A 15,808-nucleotide genomic window follows, 5' to 3' on the forward strand; every position below is an offset into this window, starting at 1 on the left:
TCCATATCTTCAGCGCCAATAAGTTACAGCAAGCTCCTCTTGTCTTGTCGGCCGATGCCGAGCCCAAACGCCGGGGACTTAGTTAGTGGTCTCACGATGTTGTCTCTGCTTCTGTAGCTCCTAGGAATGCTTCCACGACGATCCGTCCGTCTCTGTATCAGCAGTCTGTCCAGACTTGTTTCTCCACTCAATGCACAGGGAATCCACAGACTTCCAAATTCGTACTGGGTTCTTAGTAAAGTCTCAGTCTTTTCTTAGATAAAGGGTTAGTTCCTCTCCAGGAAACGTTAGCAACACAAGTCTCTCACAGAGTTAAACAAAAGGTTAGCTCTTCTCCAGGGGAACGTTAGCAACAAAAAGTCTCTCAAAAGCTTCTTTTCCTCCAAAAACACTTGCAGTAAATCCACACACAGTCTCTTTTTTTAAGATCTCACAGCAGCTTCTCCTTTGCTTCCCGCCTTTTCTCTCAGCTCTCACTTCCTAGTTTCACTTTACACACGAGACACTAGACCCCACCCCCCAGCACACATTGTCTCTGGGAGTTTTGCACGGTCTGTCTTCTGCTGCAACAGGCAAAAACCACAGGGTCCTAGTGCCCTCTCAGTGGGACTACAGTTCACCCTCTTACATGCCACCCCACTAGAGGTTGGCGTCCTCGACATACCTTCCCACTCAAATTCATCTTGAGCATATCGCTGAGGCGGTATTCCCGCCGTAGATCGTGTAGCTCTCCTGAGTCCTACATCAACAGGTGCGACCTTAGAGGGAGCTAGAGTCTCTTCCGTGGTCGTGTTAGTGGGCGTAAGTGGAGTTGTCTCCTCCTGCGGCTCGATGTCCTGTGATACAGCGTCAGGACCAAGCAGTTGACCTGATGCACTCTCCTCAACAACATCCTCCATATCCCCAACATTCTCATCACCCGAGGCCATATCGGTCACAGGGGGCAAATAAGCAGGCGCAGGAGTAAGCACACCATCAAACTCAAGATCATTCAGAGCTTCCGCCCCTTGAAACATGGCCTCTGGCTCTAGGGGGGTAGGCGCCGAATCTTCAAACCAGCACCGCTGTAACATGTTACGATGCAAATTACGGGTTGGCCCCCCTGTCCCGACCGGTTCGACCTCGTACACTGGAATCTCAGGGTTCACCTGTTTTTTTATCAGATACGGTATCGCCTCCCATCGGTCACTCAGCTTTCCTGACCGTCGTTTTGTCCTCACCAACACTCTGTCTCCCGGAGAGAACAGCTCTGTTTGTACAGGTCGCGTGTCCTTATGGACCACCTGGCGAAGGCGGTCGCCCACCACCTGATGCACCACCCTCAACCGCCGCCGATGCTCTCGTACCCACTCGGATGCAGTCCGAAGGGGGGCGGAGGAGGGATCTGGCATGTTCAAATCCTCAATGTCTCGGCCAGGTCTACCAAACATCAACATGTATGGTGAGTAACCAGTAGTACTGTGCACCCTGTTATTGTAAGCCCACATCAATTCGGGGAGATACTCAGGCCAGCATGTCTGTTGCTGACTCTCTAAGGACCTCAACATTTGCAACAGGGTCCAATTAAAACGCTCACATGCCCCGTTACCCTGAGGGTGGTAAGGCGTTGTTCTCGACTGCTCGATACCATAGAGCTGGTGCAACTCTTTCATCAGCGTCCCCTGAAAGCAGGCCCCTTGATCTGAATGTATTCTCTGCGGACACCCGAACACTTGGAAGAAATGTCGGCACACTGCCTCAGCCGCCGACTTGGCCGTCTGATCTCTTGTCGGCACCGCTACAGCATACTTGGTAAAGTGATCTGTCATCACCAGGCAATAGGAGTACCCTGACGTAGAGTACCCTATCAACACGTAGTCAATCATGAGTAGTTCCAGTGGAGCTGAAGTCTTAATAGACTGTGTGGGAGCCCGCTGCTCAGGGCTTTTGTTGAGCCCACAAATTCGGCACTGCCGACACGCGTCGGCCACCATCCCTCCCAACTCAGGGCAGTAGAGGACTCGCTGCAACCACTGAAGTGTCTTTTCACTTCCAAAATGGGCCCCCTTCTCATGCGCCTCACGAGCGACCACTGGCCCCATCCCCACAGGAATTATCAGTTGGTACCGATGCTGCAGCTCCGATGGCAGGTACACCTTACGATACAAAAGACCTTGTTCCACACACAATTTATCCCATTGTCGAAGGAGTTTCATTCCTTCCATGGACAACTGAGCCTTGTCCTCTGCACTGGGCCAGGCCTTGTTTTGTACCCAACGGCGCACAAGTGCAACGTCCGGACACTCATCCTGGACTCTTGTCCAATCTGAGGGTGTTTTACCCAGGACACAGGGCATCCCGGTGGCCACCCCACTTGAGTGTACCACACTTTGGAAGATAGATATTTGCCCCAAAGCTGGAGTTTCAGTATCCTCCAGTTGTTCGTCAACATCTTCCCCGGATGACCCAAGGGGCACTCTTGACAATGCATCTGCATTGCCGTTCTCTCGACCAGAGCGAAATTTAATGCGGTAATTGAACTTGGCCAGTCTGGCGACCCACCGCTGCTCCAACGCCCCCAGTTTTGCATTCTCTAAGTGAGCTAGCGGGTTGTTATCTGTCATGACTAGCACCTCAGCTCCTGTTAGATACTCGGCGAAGCGTTCTGTCATTGCCCACACCAGGGCCAGCAATTCCAGCCGGAATGAGCTGTAGTTAGCCGGATTTAGCTCGGAGTCTCTTAAAGATCTGCTGCCATAAGAAATCACTCGTTCTCGGCCGTCCTGCACCTGTGCTAGTACTGCCCCCAACCCATGAAGACTACCATCGGTATACAACAAAAAAGGGGTGTCAAACCGGGCGTAGGCCAGCAATGGGGCACTCGTTAGGACGGTTTTCACTCCATCAAATGCCTTTTTCTGTAGGGGCCCCCATGGAATGGGGCGATTTCGAGGACCCAGTGCTGTCCCTCTCAAAAGTTCATTCAAGGGACTCACCACTTGTGAGAATTTAGGCACAAACCGCCGATAGTATCCTGCTAGGCCCAGGAAGGCCCGCACTTCTCGCAGGTCACAAGGAGGTGGCCACTCTTGTACCGCCTTAATCTTACTGGCTAAAGGTAGTACCCTGTCCAGGGTCACCAGATGCCCCAAATATTCAATCTGGTTTCGTAACAGTTGACATTTTTTTGGCTTTATTTTCAGGCCGCAGCTCTTGAGCCGCCGGAGAACTTGACGCAGCTTCTCCAGATGATCTTCAAATGAGGTTCCGAACACCACAATGTCGTCTAGATATATCAGGACTGATTCAAAATTTAGATCGCCCAAGCAATGTTCCATCAGGCGTTGGAAGGTTCCCGGGGCGGTAGCGAGGCCAAAGGGCATCCGGTTGAACTCAAAGAGCCCCATTGGCAAGACAAACGCCGTCTTGGCCCGATCTTTTTCAGCCATTGGGACCTGCCAGTACCCGCTTGCCAAATCCAACGTTGAGAAATACTTGGCCCGACCCAGGGCCGACAGGGATTCTTCAATACGGGGTAAAGGATATGCGTCCCGTACGGTGTGGGCATTCAATTTCCGATAGTCCACACAAAATCGGAGTGACCCATCCTTCTTGCGGACCAAGACTACAGGGGCCGCCCAGGGACTCCGGCTCTCTCGGATCACTTGGTTGTCCAGCATACTGGCCACCATGCTCTTCACCTCTTGATAGAGCGCCGGAGGAATTTGACGATATCTTTCTCTAATGGGTGGAGTATCCCCCGTTGGAATCTCATGCTCAATCGTCTGGGTACACCCGAAGTCCTCTCCATGTCGGGAAAATGTCTCTTGATGTTACCACAAAACTCTCTCCAACTGCTCCAACTGCACGGGGGTCAGCTTCTCCCGATCCACTCCCATCTGCTCCATGATCACATGAACATTCCATTCCTCCGTAGGAGGTTCAGTCCGGCCTACCTCGACCGCGAATGTCCAGGATGACTGTTGGTCTGGTCGCAATTCGAACCCTGCATTTTCCGGCACCTTCTCTGCCGGCACGAACAGTTCAGCCAGTATGGTCCCAGCGGGAATTGCAACAGCTTCATCTAAAACATTGATGCATCGGACCGGCACTCGTCCATTCTTCACAATCGCCAAAGACCGGGCCACATGTACCTTGGCAAATGAGGAACCCTCTCGGGCGGGCTCAAGTAGCACTTCAAGCCCATTCAATCTCTGTGCAGCTCCCACAGGCAGCATTAAGAGTTCCTCTTGTCTGGGTCCCAGCAGGATCGGGGCCCTCGAAGTCACTCGGACCCGGCCCACCCGGCCACCTGGGACTGCACTTTTCAGCAAGTCGCAACTCAGCACTAGACGGTGTAGAATTCTCTGTGTGGGTTGGTGTCTTGTCGCACGGGCCCAGTATCGGGGTCCTTCACTGGCATACATCTATTGATTCAAATCTCGCAGCACGTTCATTCCGAGCATCACTTCCATCCCTCTTCTAGGGGGGTGATCCACCAGTACTACCCCTTTCTGCCCCAGCTCTTGACCAAACATTTTTAGTTGCATCCACACAATCCCTTTGACTGACAATTGACCATTATTTGCGGCGGTCAGTCGTATCACTCGGCCATCCTCTGGAATCACTAGTCGACTGAAGTAAGTGGTGATGGCGAACTCAGTCGAGGGGTTCAAGAGAGGCCTGGATGTCTTCCTGGAGCAGAACAATATTGTATCATACAATTATTAGGTTCTGTAGAAGGACGTAGATCTGGGTATTTATTATGATGGAATATAGGCTGAACTGGATGGACAAATGTCTTTTTTCGGCCTTACTAACTATGTTACTATGTTACTTCTAGAGGCATTATAGTACATTCGGATCCCGTGTCAACCAAGCACCTCATCTTCCGCCCTTCAAACTCTGCTTCTATCACTGGACTACATGCAAACAAATCTTGTTCATTCCGTCGAGGGCTTTGTGTGGGTGGGGCCGCTGCTGCTTGCCCTCTCATGGCAGCGGCCGGAAGTTTAAAGCCGGCGACGGGGTTTCTGGGGCTGTAAGCGCCCGGCAGTAACGCGAGATGTGTCCCTGGCGGCCACACTTCCAGCAGGTGATTGTTCCTCGTGGGCGAGGGCTTGACTCATTCTGATAGGACAACCTGGCCATTTGCGGGGTCACCGTTCCAGGGGGTGGGGCAGGAGGTTCCTGTGAGGGGGTAGAGGCGGGATCAATTGTCAGTTGAGAGAATTTCAACTTCAACTCCTTCACCTCAGCACGCAAAGCTTGTACTACGCTTACCAGCCCCTCTCCCCCCGACCCTGATGACACACCTTCCTCCAGCTGGGCACTGTTCACTGACCCCTCGGGAACATAGGCTGATTTCTCTTCCCTTTCCACTGCAGCTCGGTAAATCTGCCAGAAAGATAACTCTGGTGCAACCCGGGCCATTTCCAACAGTTTGTCCCGGAGAAGTCTATTGGCTAAACCGGTGATGAATTGGTCCTGGAGCAAGCGGTCTACCTCCCGGAACGCCCCCATGGCCCCCGGGTCTAGTCGCTGCATCTCATTCAATGTCTCTTGCAAGATATTAGAGTACTGCATCAGGGACTCACACTCTCTCTGGGGACAATTAAAGAATAGGGACCGAAGCTGGGCCACACGCGCTCGGCCCCCCAAACTCCCCTCTAACAGTTCCAAAATCTTTTCTAATGTATCCCTCTCTGATTCTGGGCGCACCATCACCATACGCCTAATATCACCCTCCAGTGCATTTAATGCCAGCTCAGCGCGTAACGCGGGGGTCAAATTACACATGCGCAGAATACTCCGGATTCTCTCAGCCCAATCTTGCAATGCCATATTGCGCCCATCGTATTTCGGCATGTGCTGAAGTAAAGCTCCTACAGGCACATACCCTCCCGGAGTCGCCGCGGCTGCCAGGGGAACCCCAACCCCCGAGGAGGATGCGGATACAGCGGGGTCATTTCCACCCTTGCCCCCGTCCATGACAAACACTGGATCCTGCCGATTACGCCAAAAATGTAATGACCAGAGGTCCGAATAAGATCCAGTGAGTCACAAACCAAGACCAATCTTGGCAGGCAGAAATCTCCAATGGTATTTACTCAAAGGCAAAATAATCAAGGTAATATGGAGAATATTAAGGCAGATGCACCCCAAAGATACACTAGCTCAGCAGCAGCTGAAATCACTGTGCCACTCCAAGGTCTCCTGAGAACTGTATACTACAACAGACTAGTAAGAAATTTACCTAACAGGCAACTAAAAACAGGAACAAGTGTAAATTGAATGTAGTGTTACCAAGGGAGCCCCTGGAATGGCACACTGAGTATAACTTACACAACTCTAATATAAGATACACCTCTAAAGTAACAATTTAACACTCTGAGCAGAGATACCCGGGTATCTATAACTATGGTACCGTATCCTGAGATAGATTTCCTCTCAGGCAGGAATCCGCACAGGCTGCAGCCAGTCCATATCTTCAGCGCCAATAAGTTACAGCAAGCTCCTCTTGTCTTGTCGGCCGATGCCGAGCCCAAACGCCGGGGACTTAGTTAGTGGTCTCACGATGTTGTCTCTACTTCTGTAGCTCCTAGGAATGCTTCCACGACAATCCGTCCGTCTCTGTATCAGCAGTCTGTCCAGACTTGTTTCTCCACTCAATGCACAGGGAATCCACAGACTTCCAAATTCGTACTGGGTTCTTAGTAAAGTCTCAGTCGTTTCTTAGATAAAGGGTTAGCTCCTCTCCAGGAAACGTTAGCAACACAAGTCTCTCACAGAGTTAAACAAAAGGTTAGCTCTTCTCCAGGGGAACGTTAGCAACAAAAAGTCTCTCAAAAGCTTCTTTTCCTCCAAAAACACTTGCAGTAAATCCACACACAGTCTCTTTTTTTAAGATCTCACAGCAGCTTCTCCTTTGCTTCCCGCCTTTTCTCTCTCAGCTCTCACTTCCTAGTTTCACTTTACACACGAGACACTAGACCCCACCCCCCAGCACACATTGTCTCTGGGAGTTTTGCACGGTCTGTCTTCTGCTGCAACAGGCAAAAACCACAGGGCCCTAGTGCCCTCTCAGTGGGACTACAGTTCACCCTCTTACAATTGGGGCCCTCACTCCTTCTGTATCTGGCGAGCAGGGCCCTCATTCCTCCTGTATCTGGTGAGCAGGGCCCTCATTCCTCCTGTATCTGGTGATCGGGGCCCTCATTCCTCTTGTATCTGGTGATCGGGGCCCTCATTCCTCCTGTATCTGGTGATCGGGGTCCTCACTCCTCTTGGTATCTGGTGATCGGGGCCCTCACTCCTCTTGGTATCTGGTGATCGGGGCCCTCACTCCTCCTGTATCTGGTGAGCAGGACCCTCATTCCTCTTGTATCTGGTGAGCAGGGCCCTCATTCCTCCTGTATCTGGTGAGCAGGGCCCTCATTCCTCCTGTATCTGGTGAGCAGGGCCCTCATTCCTCTTGGTATCTGGTGAGCAGGGCCCTCATTCCTCCTGTATCTGGTGAGCGGGGCCCTCATTCCTCCTGTATCTGGTGAGCAGGGCCCTCACTCCTCCTGTATCTGGTGAGCGGGGCCCTCACTCCTCCTGTATCTGGTGATCGGGGTCCTCACTCCTCCTGTATCTGGTGATCGGGGCCCTTATTCCTCCTGTATCTGGTGATCGGGGCCCTCATTCCTCCTGTATCTGGTGAACAAGGCCCTCATTCCTCCTGTATCTGGTGGTCGGGGCCCTCATTCCTCCTGTATCTGGTGGTCGGGGCCCTCATTCCTCTTGGTATCTATTTTCAACTGTGATTTCTGTTATGCTGTAATGTCTATTGTCTGTACAAGTCCCCTCTATAATTTGTAAAGCGCTGCAGAATATGTTGGCGCTATATAAATAAAATTATTATTATTATTATTATCCTCACAGGCCGAGGATAACAACACTTTCCCACCATCCTGACAGGCTGAGGATAACTACACTTTCTCACCATCCTGACAGGCTGGAGTTAATACTTTCCCATCCTCCCTCAGTAGCAGTGCTAGTCTGGGGGCAGCTACCAGTTGCCATGTCACTGTCCGTCGTGATACTAGCTAGATGCACGTGACCACCTTCCTCATGGTCCTCGTGCCTGCCCCCTTCAGCCTTAGCACTGATTCTCGCTCCCCTGATTGGATCATCACCTGTAGCGTGACATGCCTGAGCTCTCCTGTACAATGAGGCTCATCATCATGCTCATCTTCTTCGTCATCACCATGCCCGTCATCCTTCACCCATCCACATTTGTATCACATGAAGCAGCAGATCTGGGAGGGTTGTGAGGAACATATTGAGCCACCACAAGTCTCAGATTGGACCCCAATTACACATTTGTGGAGAGGTTCTTGGACACCTCCACTTCCCTCACTCCCTCCTGGCATCCCAGTCTAGCAAAACCTGGACCATCGGCGAACACCCCCAATCCTGGTGAGTCAGGGTCTTCCCAGGGTTGAGTTCTCCAGGGAATACAAACTCAGGGTGGATGAGGGTTGATCCAGCATCGGTGACCTGTGTCCACCATAGTAACCGGCTGAAAGTTGTCAGGGGCCCTCCCAACAACCCCAACCAACCTAAAGAAGGCCTGTATGAGGTCCCTGGGCCTTGGATGTCTGTTCCTCTCCTGCTCCTCCATGCAGGCGTTGCTGATGTGTCCAGTTCGGTTGTAGATAAAGCACTGGAGGGAATGGTGGACAGGTTTGCTGTAGGCAGTGTTGGCAGACCACATGCCTGCGCCTGTAGCAGAGGTGGAACGATGAGTGGTTGGCCATTCCAGGGATTTCTCCAGCGAGCACTGTCACTCTCTTGGGGTCACGGCTCTCGAAGAGGCCACATGAGAGTCTGCTAGGCTCACTGCCATGGCTGCCCCCTTTGGCTCCCTGTCCATCACAAAGTGTCGCACCTTCCCTGGGGAAAAGGTGCAGAAATTAGTCCTTCATCATCAGGTCCTTCAATCGCTTCAAAGTGGCAATCGGTAGCCCATGAACTCACTGCTCGAAGTTGGTTCTGAGTCTGTCCACCACATCGCCACAGCTGTTGTGAGGTCCATGTTGGAGGTCTGAATTTTTTTCGGGCACAACTGAGGAGTCAGCTGATATTTCTTTATCACGGCCTGTTTGATGGCCTCATTGTCTCTATCTCATTCTCAAGGGAGAGCAGCGAATATCTCCAGAGCTTTGCCTCGTAGTCCTGGGGTTAAGTATCAAGCCCACTGGTCATCAGGGCAACAGGGACTGCCTGCAAAACCCCTAAAAAATGTGTCCAAGTACCATCCTTTTCCATGACAGGACGGAGTTAAAGGTGTTAACATTACTGGACGCGTTGCTCGGAGGGGTGGAACGCCTAATCTGGAGTCTCTGCTTGGGCCTGTTGCTCTGCAGCATCTTTCTCGACTTGCGTCTGTCATGGCTTGATGCGCGGCCTGAGGCTCTGCTCGATCTAGGAATTGCTTGTTGAGCTTCACTAGTCCTTCACGATCGTCTGCGCTGAGTGGCAGTAGGGCCACCTGCCACTGGGGGGTCTACGCTACCCTTGATGCTAATGTGTCTCTGGTGAAGGACTTGTTCCACGTCCCATTGCAACAGTTCAGAGATCATAGGCTGCCTGTCTTTGGTAGTGGCGTCAATCTGTTCTGTAGTACAGAGAGCAGCAAGAACCTCCTTGATCTGTTGGTTGTACCCGGCCTCCCCAACTTCAGCCACGATTGCCAAAAACAAGATACGGCAGGAAAACAAGAGGGGAGGGGTGTAACTGCTACACATACAGTAATGTCCCAGGTATAATAAATACTGAGTCAAACACTTAAAACTCAGCACAGAATCCTCGCAGGGACCGGGCAAGCTTTTAGTGACAGGAATGCGTGCTCACCACAGATCACTAATGCCCTGTATCCCACTGCTTGCCACCGGTTTGTCAAAGTGAGGGCATCACGCAGAGCACAACGCTGCCACCAATTTCCCACGATAGAGCACTCCACCACTTCTATTCGTAAGGACAATTAAGTATTGGCTGACGAGTGATGGACGAGGCAGTGGCTGCTTCCACTACCAGACCGGTTATTGGGGAACTCGCAGCTAGCGTATGGTGTATACAGAGAACAACACATGGAATATATATATATATATATATATATATATATATATATATATATATATATATACATACACTCTGTTATGGTAACCACTAAGCTCCGCAATAACAAACAAAAAAACAACTATCTGGCACCACCAATTGTTTATACACCCGGTCTCATTTGCACATGGAAACACGAGAAGCATTGGGATGAAACTGAGAGGGAGGAGACACAGATTAGATATTAGAAAAAACTTTTTGATAGTGAGGGTGATCAATGAGTGGTACAGGCTACCACTAGAGGTGGTGAGTTCTCCTTCAAGGGAAGTCTTCACACAGAGGCTGGACAGACTGTCTGGGATGGTTTAGTGACTCCAGAATTGGACCAGATGACCCTGGAGGTCTCGATGACCCTGGAGATCCCTTCCAACTGGGACATTCTATGAATAAGATATAAACAGGTGCATAAAATAAAGAGGGGTAACAGGAGAAGAGTACCTGACCTGATGTCACAGAAATAGGGCCGCTCTTTGTGAAGGGAAGCTCTTTGTTCTCGAAATGATCCAGATCTTCAGCGAGTTGTATCTCCCAGCACTGAGCAATGATTATAGTTCAGAATCTGCTTTTATTAGATAAGTCTCGCCAACTTCCCTCCACTTGGTGACCTCAGCTGGTGGCAGGTAGAGGAGATGCTGTTCAGGTCCCCAAAAATGATCGGATCTCCAATCTTGAGTACGTCTGCCCCCCTGGAGGTCCCAGGCAGGAGATATTAATGCCTTATTCCCCATCCTGATATTAACTTTCTATATTTAGGAGACGTGGCGTAAACTGCCTTATCCATTGCAGACGGCACAGTGATGTAAGTAAATGCGTTCTGTCGGTCCCTTCATCACATCGCAGAATATATGTCTCCTATAACTGCAGAACTTACGCCTGTCACAAAAAAACAATAATCATAACTGAACTTCCGTGCCCGAGCATCTCGTATCATTGGCCTGCAAATTCTTCCTGTGCTGAAAGGCCTATGGATCAGTATTTTACCTTTCAGGATTCGCTGTGCCTTTAAACCCACGGAATCTTAATTATTTGTGCATTTTGACCCATTGAATGCACAGGAAAAAAAACCCATGCAAAACGCTGCAAATATTCCTCTTTACTGCAAAGACATGCCGAAATTTCTGCAAGTAAATACTCCGTGTTGTCCCACAGCCTTTAGTATAGACTTTGTGTCTGCTCTCCATCAGGAAACCCACTTTAATTACCTGTTTACAGCAGGAGGTCACAGAACAAGCGGGGTCAGGTGGAGTGTAAGTTGTTTTGTCCATTTCAATTTGTGATGAAGCCATGATGTAGTGCGCAACATGGGGGTGACGTCCGCTCTCGAGAGGTGGTCTACAGACTGGTCCGATTTACCATTGCATTATGACATCGCTCTGAGCACCCAGTATCATTGTTGTGTCCTCCGCAGATCTCGCCCCAACACCCTGGACATTATTGATGACAGCAGCGCGATTGTGCAGACGCTCGACATCGGTGACCCAGAAGTGTATTGTCCGTACAGCGCCACGGGGAAGGCGGAGGTAAGGTCCTGTTATTATGGGGGCACTGTGGATATCACTGTTATTATGGGGCACTGTACAATGCCTACAAGTAGTATTCAACCCCCTGCAGATTTAGCAGGTTTAATAAGATGCAAATAATAATAATAATAATCTTTATTTCTCTAGTAGCCTTCCACGACAGCCACCAGGAGGTTGTCTCCATTCCCTAATGGGGGACAGGAAGCACAAGAGGTTAAAAACACCTCCCACCTCCCATTAACCAGTGTCTTTCCTGTCCCCCATGGGGCATGGAGAGGTTCCTGGTGCGCTGCTGCGGCGGCTCTAAGCAGAGTACCTGTATTAATTTTCTTGCCGGGCACTTAAGGTCGGGCCCCCCTGCGGCTTCCTCCTGCGCTGTGCCTCCCGTCTCCTCGGGATTCTGGGACCGCATTCCCCGGCCTCCTGCGTCCTCTTGCGGGGATAAAGCTGGTCGGGGTGCCCGCCGGAGGCCTCCCTGAGCTCTCCGGCGTTTCCCCCTCCAGCGCGCGCTGTTCGGCGACCCGGAAGTCAGGTGACGCTCCACTTCCGGGTCGGCGCTCCTGTGCAGGAGCGATACAGGCCAGAGAGATGGATTACCGAACGGCGTGCGAGGCACGCTGCATCCTCGCACGCCTGCCTGGGACTCCGGAGGGGGAGGGGCGGCTAATTGCCACGCGCTGGTGCAGGCTTATTTTCTACATAAGCTGCGAAGACGTCTCAGGTAAGCTGCTGTAAGCGTGGATGCGTCTTGTCCTGCAGCTGCAGAGCCCAGCGCTCCCCAAGCCCTAGTAAGTACGGCAGAGGGGGTCCCATTTAAAGGCACATTTTTCAATATACCTTTTCTTACACGGCTTCCTCTCTCATTGCAGGGAGTCAAGCCTGGCCCTAAAAACATTACCAAGCGCAAATGTGCCACCTGTAATGTAAAAATGCCACCAGATTGGGAGAAAAAGTTATGCCAACCTTGTACAGATAAAATCGTCAGAGCGGAACACCCTTCTTTGATTGATGAAATTCGCTCCTTGGTTAGGCAGGAGGTTCAAACCTCTTTGGCCACACTCGCCCCACCTCCACCGCCACCACCATCCTCACCTGGTCCATCACTCCCTAAAAAGAGGAAAATCCAGGAGTACTCTGAGTCAGAGTCTGAGGGGTCTTATACGTCTTCCTCTGTCAAATGGGAAGATGCGTTACCCTGTAAATCTGCGGAAATTAGGAAATACCTTTTTTCCTCTGAATATATTGAGGAATTGGTATCTGCAGTGAGGAACACTATGGGGCTAAAAGAGGAATCAGTTCCTCAGTCTATACAAGACGAACTGTTCGGCATACATACTGAAAAACAACCCGGGTTCCCCGTCCATAAAAGCATAATTGATATGATTAATAATGAATGGGAATTGCCTGAGAAACGGCTAACAACGCCTCCAGACTTTAAGCATCGGTTCCCTCTTGAGGAGGACCTAATAAAATGGGACATTCCAAAAATTGATGTCCAGGTGGCTAGAGTGGCTAAAAAGACGGCTCTGCCGTTCGAGGATTCCTCCCAATTAAAAGACCCCTTGGATAGGAAGATTGAGAGCCTTCTCAAAAAATCCTGGGAAACGTCTACCTCAGCCCTCAGATATAATATAGCATCCACCTGCGTGGCCCGCTCTCTCTTCCGTTGGATACAAGAGTTAGAAAGCCACATCTCTCAGGGTACCCCAAGAGAGGAGGTACTGGACTCTTTGCCTATCTTACACAGGGCAACAGGTTTCCTTGCAGATGCCTCACTGGAATCTATCCGGGTGGCCGCCAGATCCTTGGTCCAGACAAATTCAGCCAGAAGAGCTCTCTGGTTAAAGATGTGGAGCGGAGACGTTACGTCAAAAATAAAACTGTGTTCTATTCCCTTTAAGGGTGACTACGTGTTTGGGCCCTCCTTAGATGATATCTTAGAGAAAGCCACAAACAGAAAGAAAACCCTTCCTGAACAGAGACCTCCCAGGAAGCGTTTTTTTCGACCCTCCCAGCCCCAGCCCTCCCAGGGTAAAGGGAAAGGAAAGACCGGGAGGTGGAGTTATGCTAAAGGGAAGCCTAAGAACATCCTTATTCCCCAACAAACACGACAAAGGCAAGAAGGTAGCGAAGAGTACCATTGCCAACTGGATAAAAAAGGCCATTTCTGAAGCATACTCAACTCAGAATATTGCTGTTCCTGCGGGCCTAAAAGCCCATTACACCAGATCTACTTCTGTCTCTTGGGCTGAAAGGGCTGGCGCTTCATCGGAGCAGATTTGCAGGGCAGCAACATGGTCTTCCCTACACACTTTTACTAAGCATTATAGATTGGACTTCTGGTCCAATCGGGATCTTGCTTTTGGCCGAAAGGTTCTTCAAGCTGTGGTCCCTCCCTAAATACAGAATTGGTTGGCATTCCTCCTGGTGGCTGTCGTGGAAGGCTACTAGAGAAAATAGAATTATTCTTACCGTTAATTCGGTTTCTAGGAGCCTTCCACGACAGCATTAATTCCCTCCCGATGTTCTTGGATATTTTTCTGAGAACCTAAAGGTAACCGGTGCTATGAGTTCTGTTGTAAGTCACTGGTTAATGGGAGGTGGGAGGGGTTTTTAACCTCTTGTGCTTCCTGTCCCCCATTAGGGAATGGAGACAACCTCCTGGTGGCTGTCGTGGAAGGCTCCTAGAAACCGAATTAACGGTAAGAATAATTCTATTTTTTATATAGCGCTAACATATTCCGCAGCGCTCTACAGTTTTGCACACATTATCATTACTGTCCCCAATGGGGCTCACAATCTAAATTCCCTATCAGTATGTCTTTGGAATGTGGGAGGAAACCGGAGTGCCTGGAGGAAACCCACGCAAACACGGAGAGAACATACAAACTCTTTGCAGATGTTGTCCTGGGTGGGATTAGAACCCAGGACCCCAGCGCTGCAAGGCTGCAGTGCTAACCACTGCGCCACCGTGCCGCCCGCATGCAAATAAGTTAGAGCCTTCAAACTTCAAACAAGAGCAGGATTTATTAACAAATGCATAAATCTTACAAACCAAAAAGTTTTGTTGCTCAGTTACATTTTTATAAATTTTAAACATAAAAGTGTGGGTCAATTATTATTCAACCCCTAGTTTTAATATTTTGTGGAATAACCTTTGTTTGCAATTACAGCTAATAATCGTCTTTTATAAGACCTGATCAGGCCGCCACAGGTCTCTGGAGTTATCTTGGCCCACTCCTCCATGCAGATCTTCTCCAAGTTATCTAGGTTCTTTGGGTGTCTCATGTGGACTTTAATCTTGAGCTCCTTCCACAAGTTTTCAATTGGGTTAAGGTCAGGAGACTGACTAGGCCACTACAACACCTTGATTTTTTGCCTTGAACCAGGCCTTGGTTTTCTTGGCTGTATGCTTTGGGTCGTTGTCTTGTTGGAAGATGAAATGACGACCCATCTTAAGATCCTTGATGGAGGAGCGGAGGTTCTTGGCCAAAATCTCCAGGTAGGCCGTGCTATCCATCTTCCCATGGATGCAGACCAGATGGCCAGGCCCCTTGGCTGAGAAACAGCCCCACAGCATGATGCTGCCACCACCATGCTTGACTGTAGGGATGGTATTCTTGGGGTCGTATGCAGTGCCATCCAGTCTCCAAACGTCACGTGTGTGGTTGGCACCAAAGATCTCGATCTTGGTCTCATCAGACCAGAGAATCTTGAACCAGTCAGTCTCAGAGTCCTCCAAGTGATCATGAGCAAACTGTAGACGAGCCTTGACATGACGCTTTGAAAGTAAAGGTACCTTACGGGCTCGTCTGGAACAGAGACCATTGCGGTGGAGTACGTTACTTATGGTATTGACTGAAACCAATGTCCCCACTGCCATGAGATCTTCCCGGAGCTCCTTCCTTGTTGTCCTTGGGTTAGCCTTGACTCTTCGGACAAGCCTGGCCTCGGCACGGGAGGAAACTTTCAAAGGCTGTCCAGGCCGTGGAAGGCTAACAGTAGTTCCATAAGCCTTCCACTTCCGGATGATGCTCCCAACAGTGGAGACAGGTAAGCCCAACTCCTTGGAAAGGGTTTTGTACCCCTTGCCAGCCTTGTGACCCTCCACGATCTTGTCTCTGATGGCCTTGGAATGCTCCTTT

The 15,808-nt window shown here is 50.3% G+C and overlaps 1 protein-coding gene across 5 annotated transcripts in view; it reads left to right on the forward strand.

The window, feature by feature from the left end:
* The window catches only part of TFR2 (transferrin receptor 2), a 221,272-nt gene that overhangs the window by 132,902 nt on the left and 72,562 nt on the right, over positions 1-15,808 (forward strand). For 3 of the 5 annotated variants that reach the window (XM_069767553.1, XM_069767552.1, XM_069767556.1), the window contains one exon: positions 11,552-11,663. In XM_069767553.1, coding sequence (XP_069623654.1) covers positions 11,552-11,663 — 112 coding nt within the window. Of the gene's footprint in view, positions 1-11,551; positions 11,664-14,307; positions 14,366-15,808 lie in introns of all 5 variants that reach the window. The other 2 variants (XM_069767554.1, XM_069767555.1) reach the window with 1 other exon arrangement.

The sequence above is a fragment of the Ranitomeya imitator genome, chromosome 4, assembly GCF_032444005.1.
Source record: "Ranitomeya imitator isolate aRanImi1 chromosome 4, aRanImi1.pri, whole genome shotgun sequence".
In the NCBI taxonomy this organism is placed as follows: domain Eukaryota; kingdom Metazoa; phylum Chordata; class Amphibia; order Anura; family Dendrobatidae; genus Ranitomeya; species Ranitomeya imitator.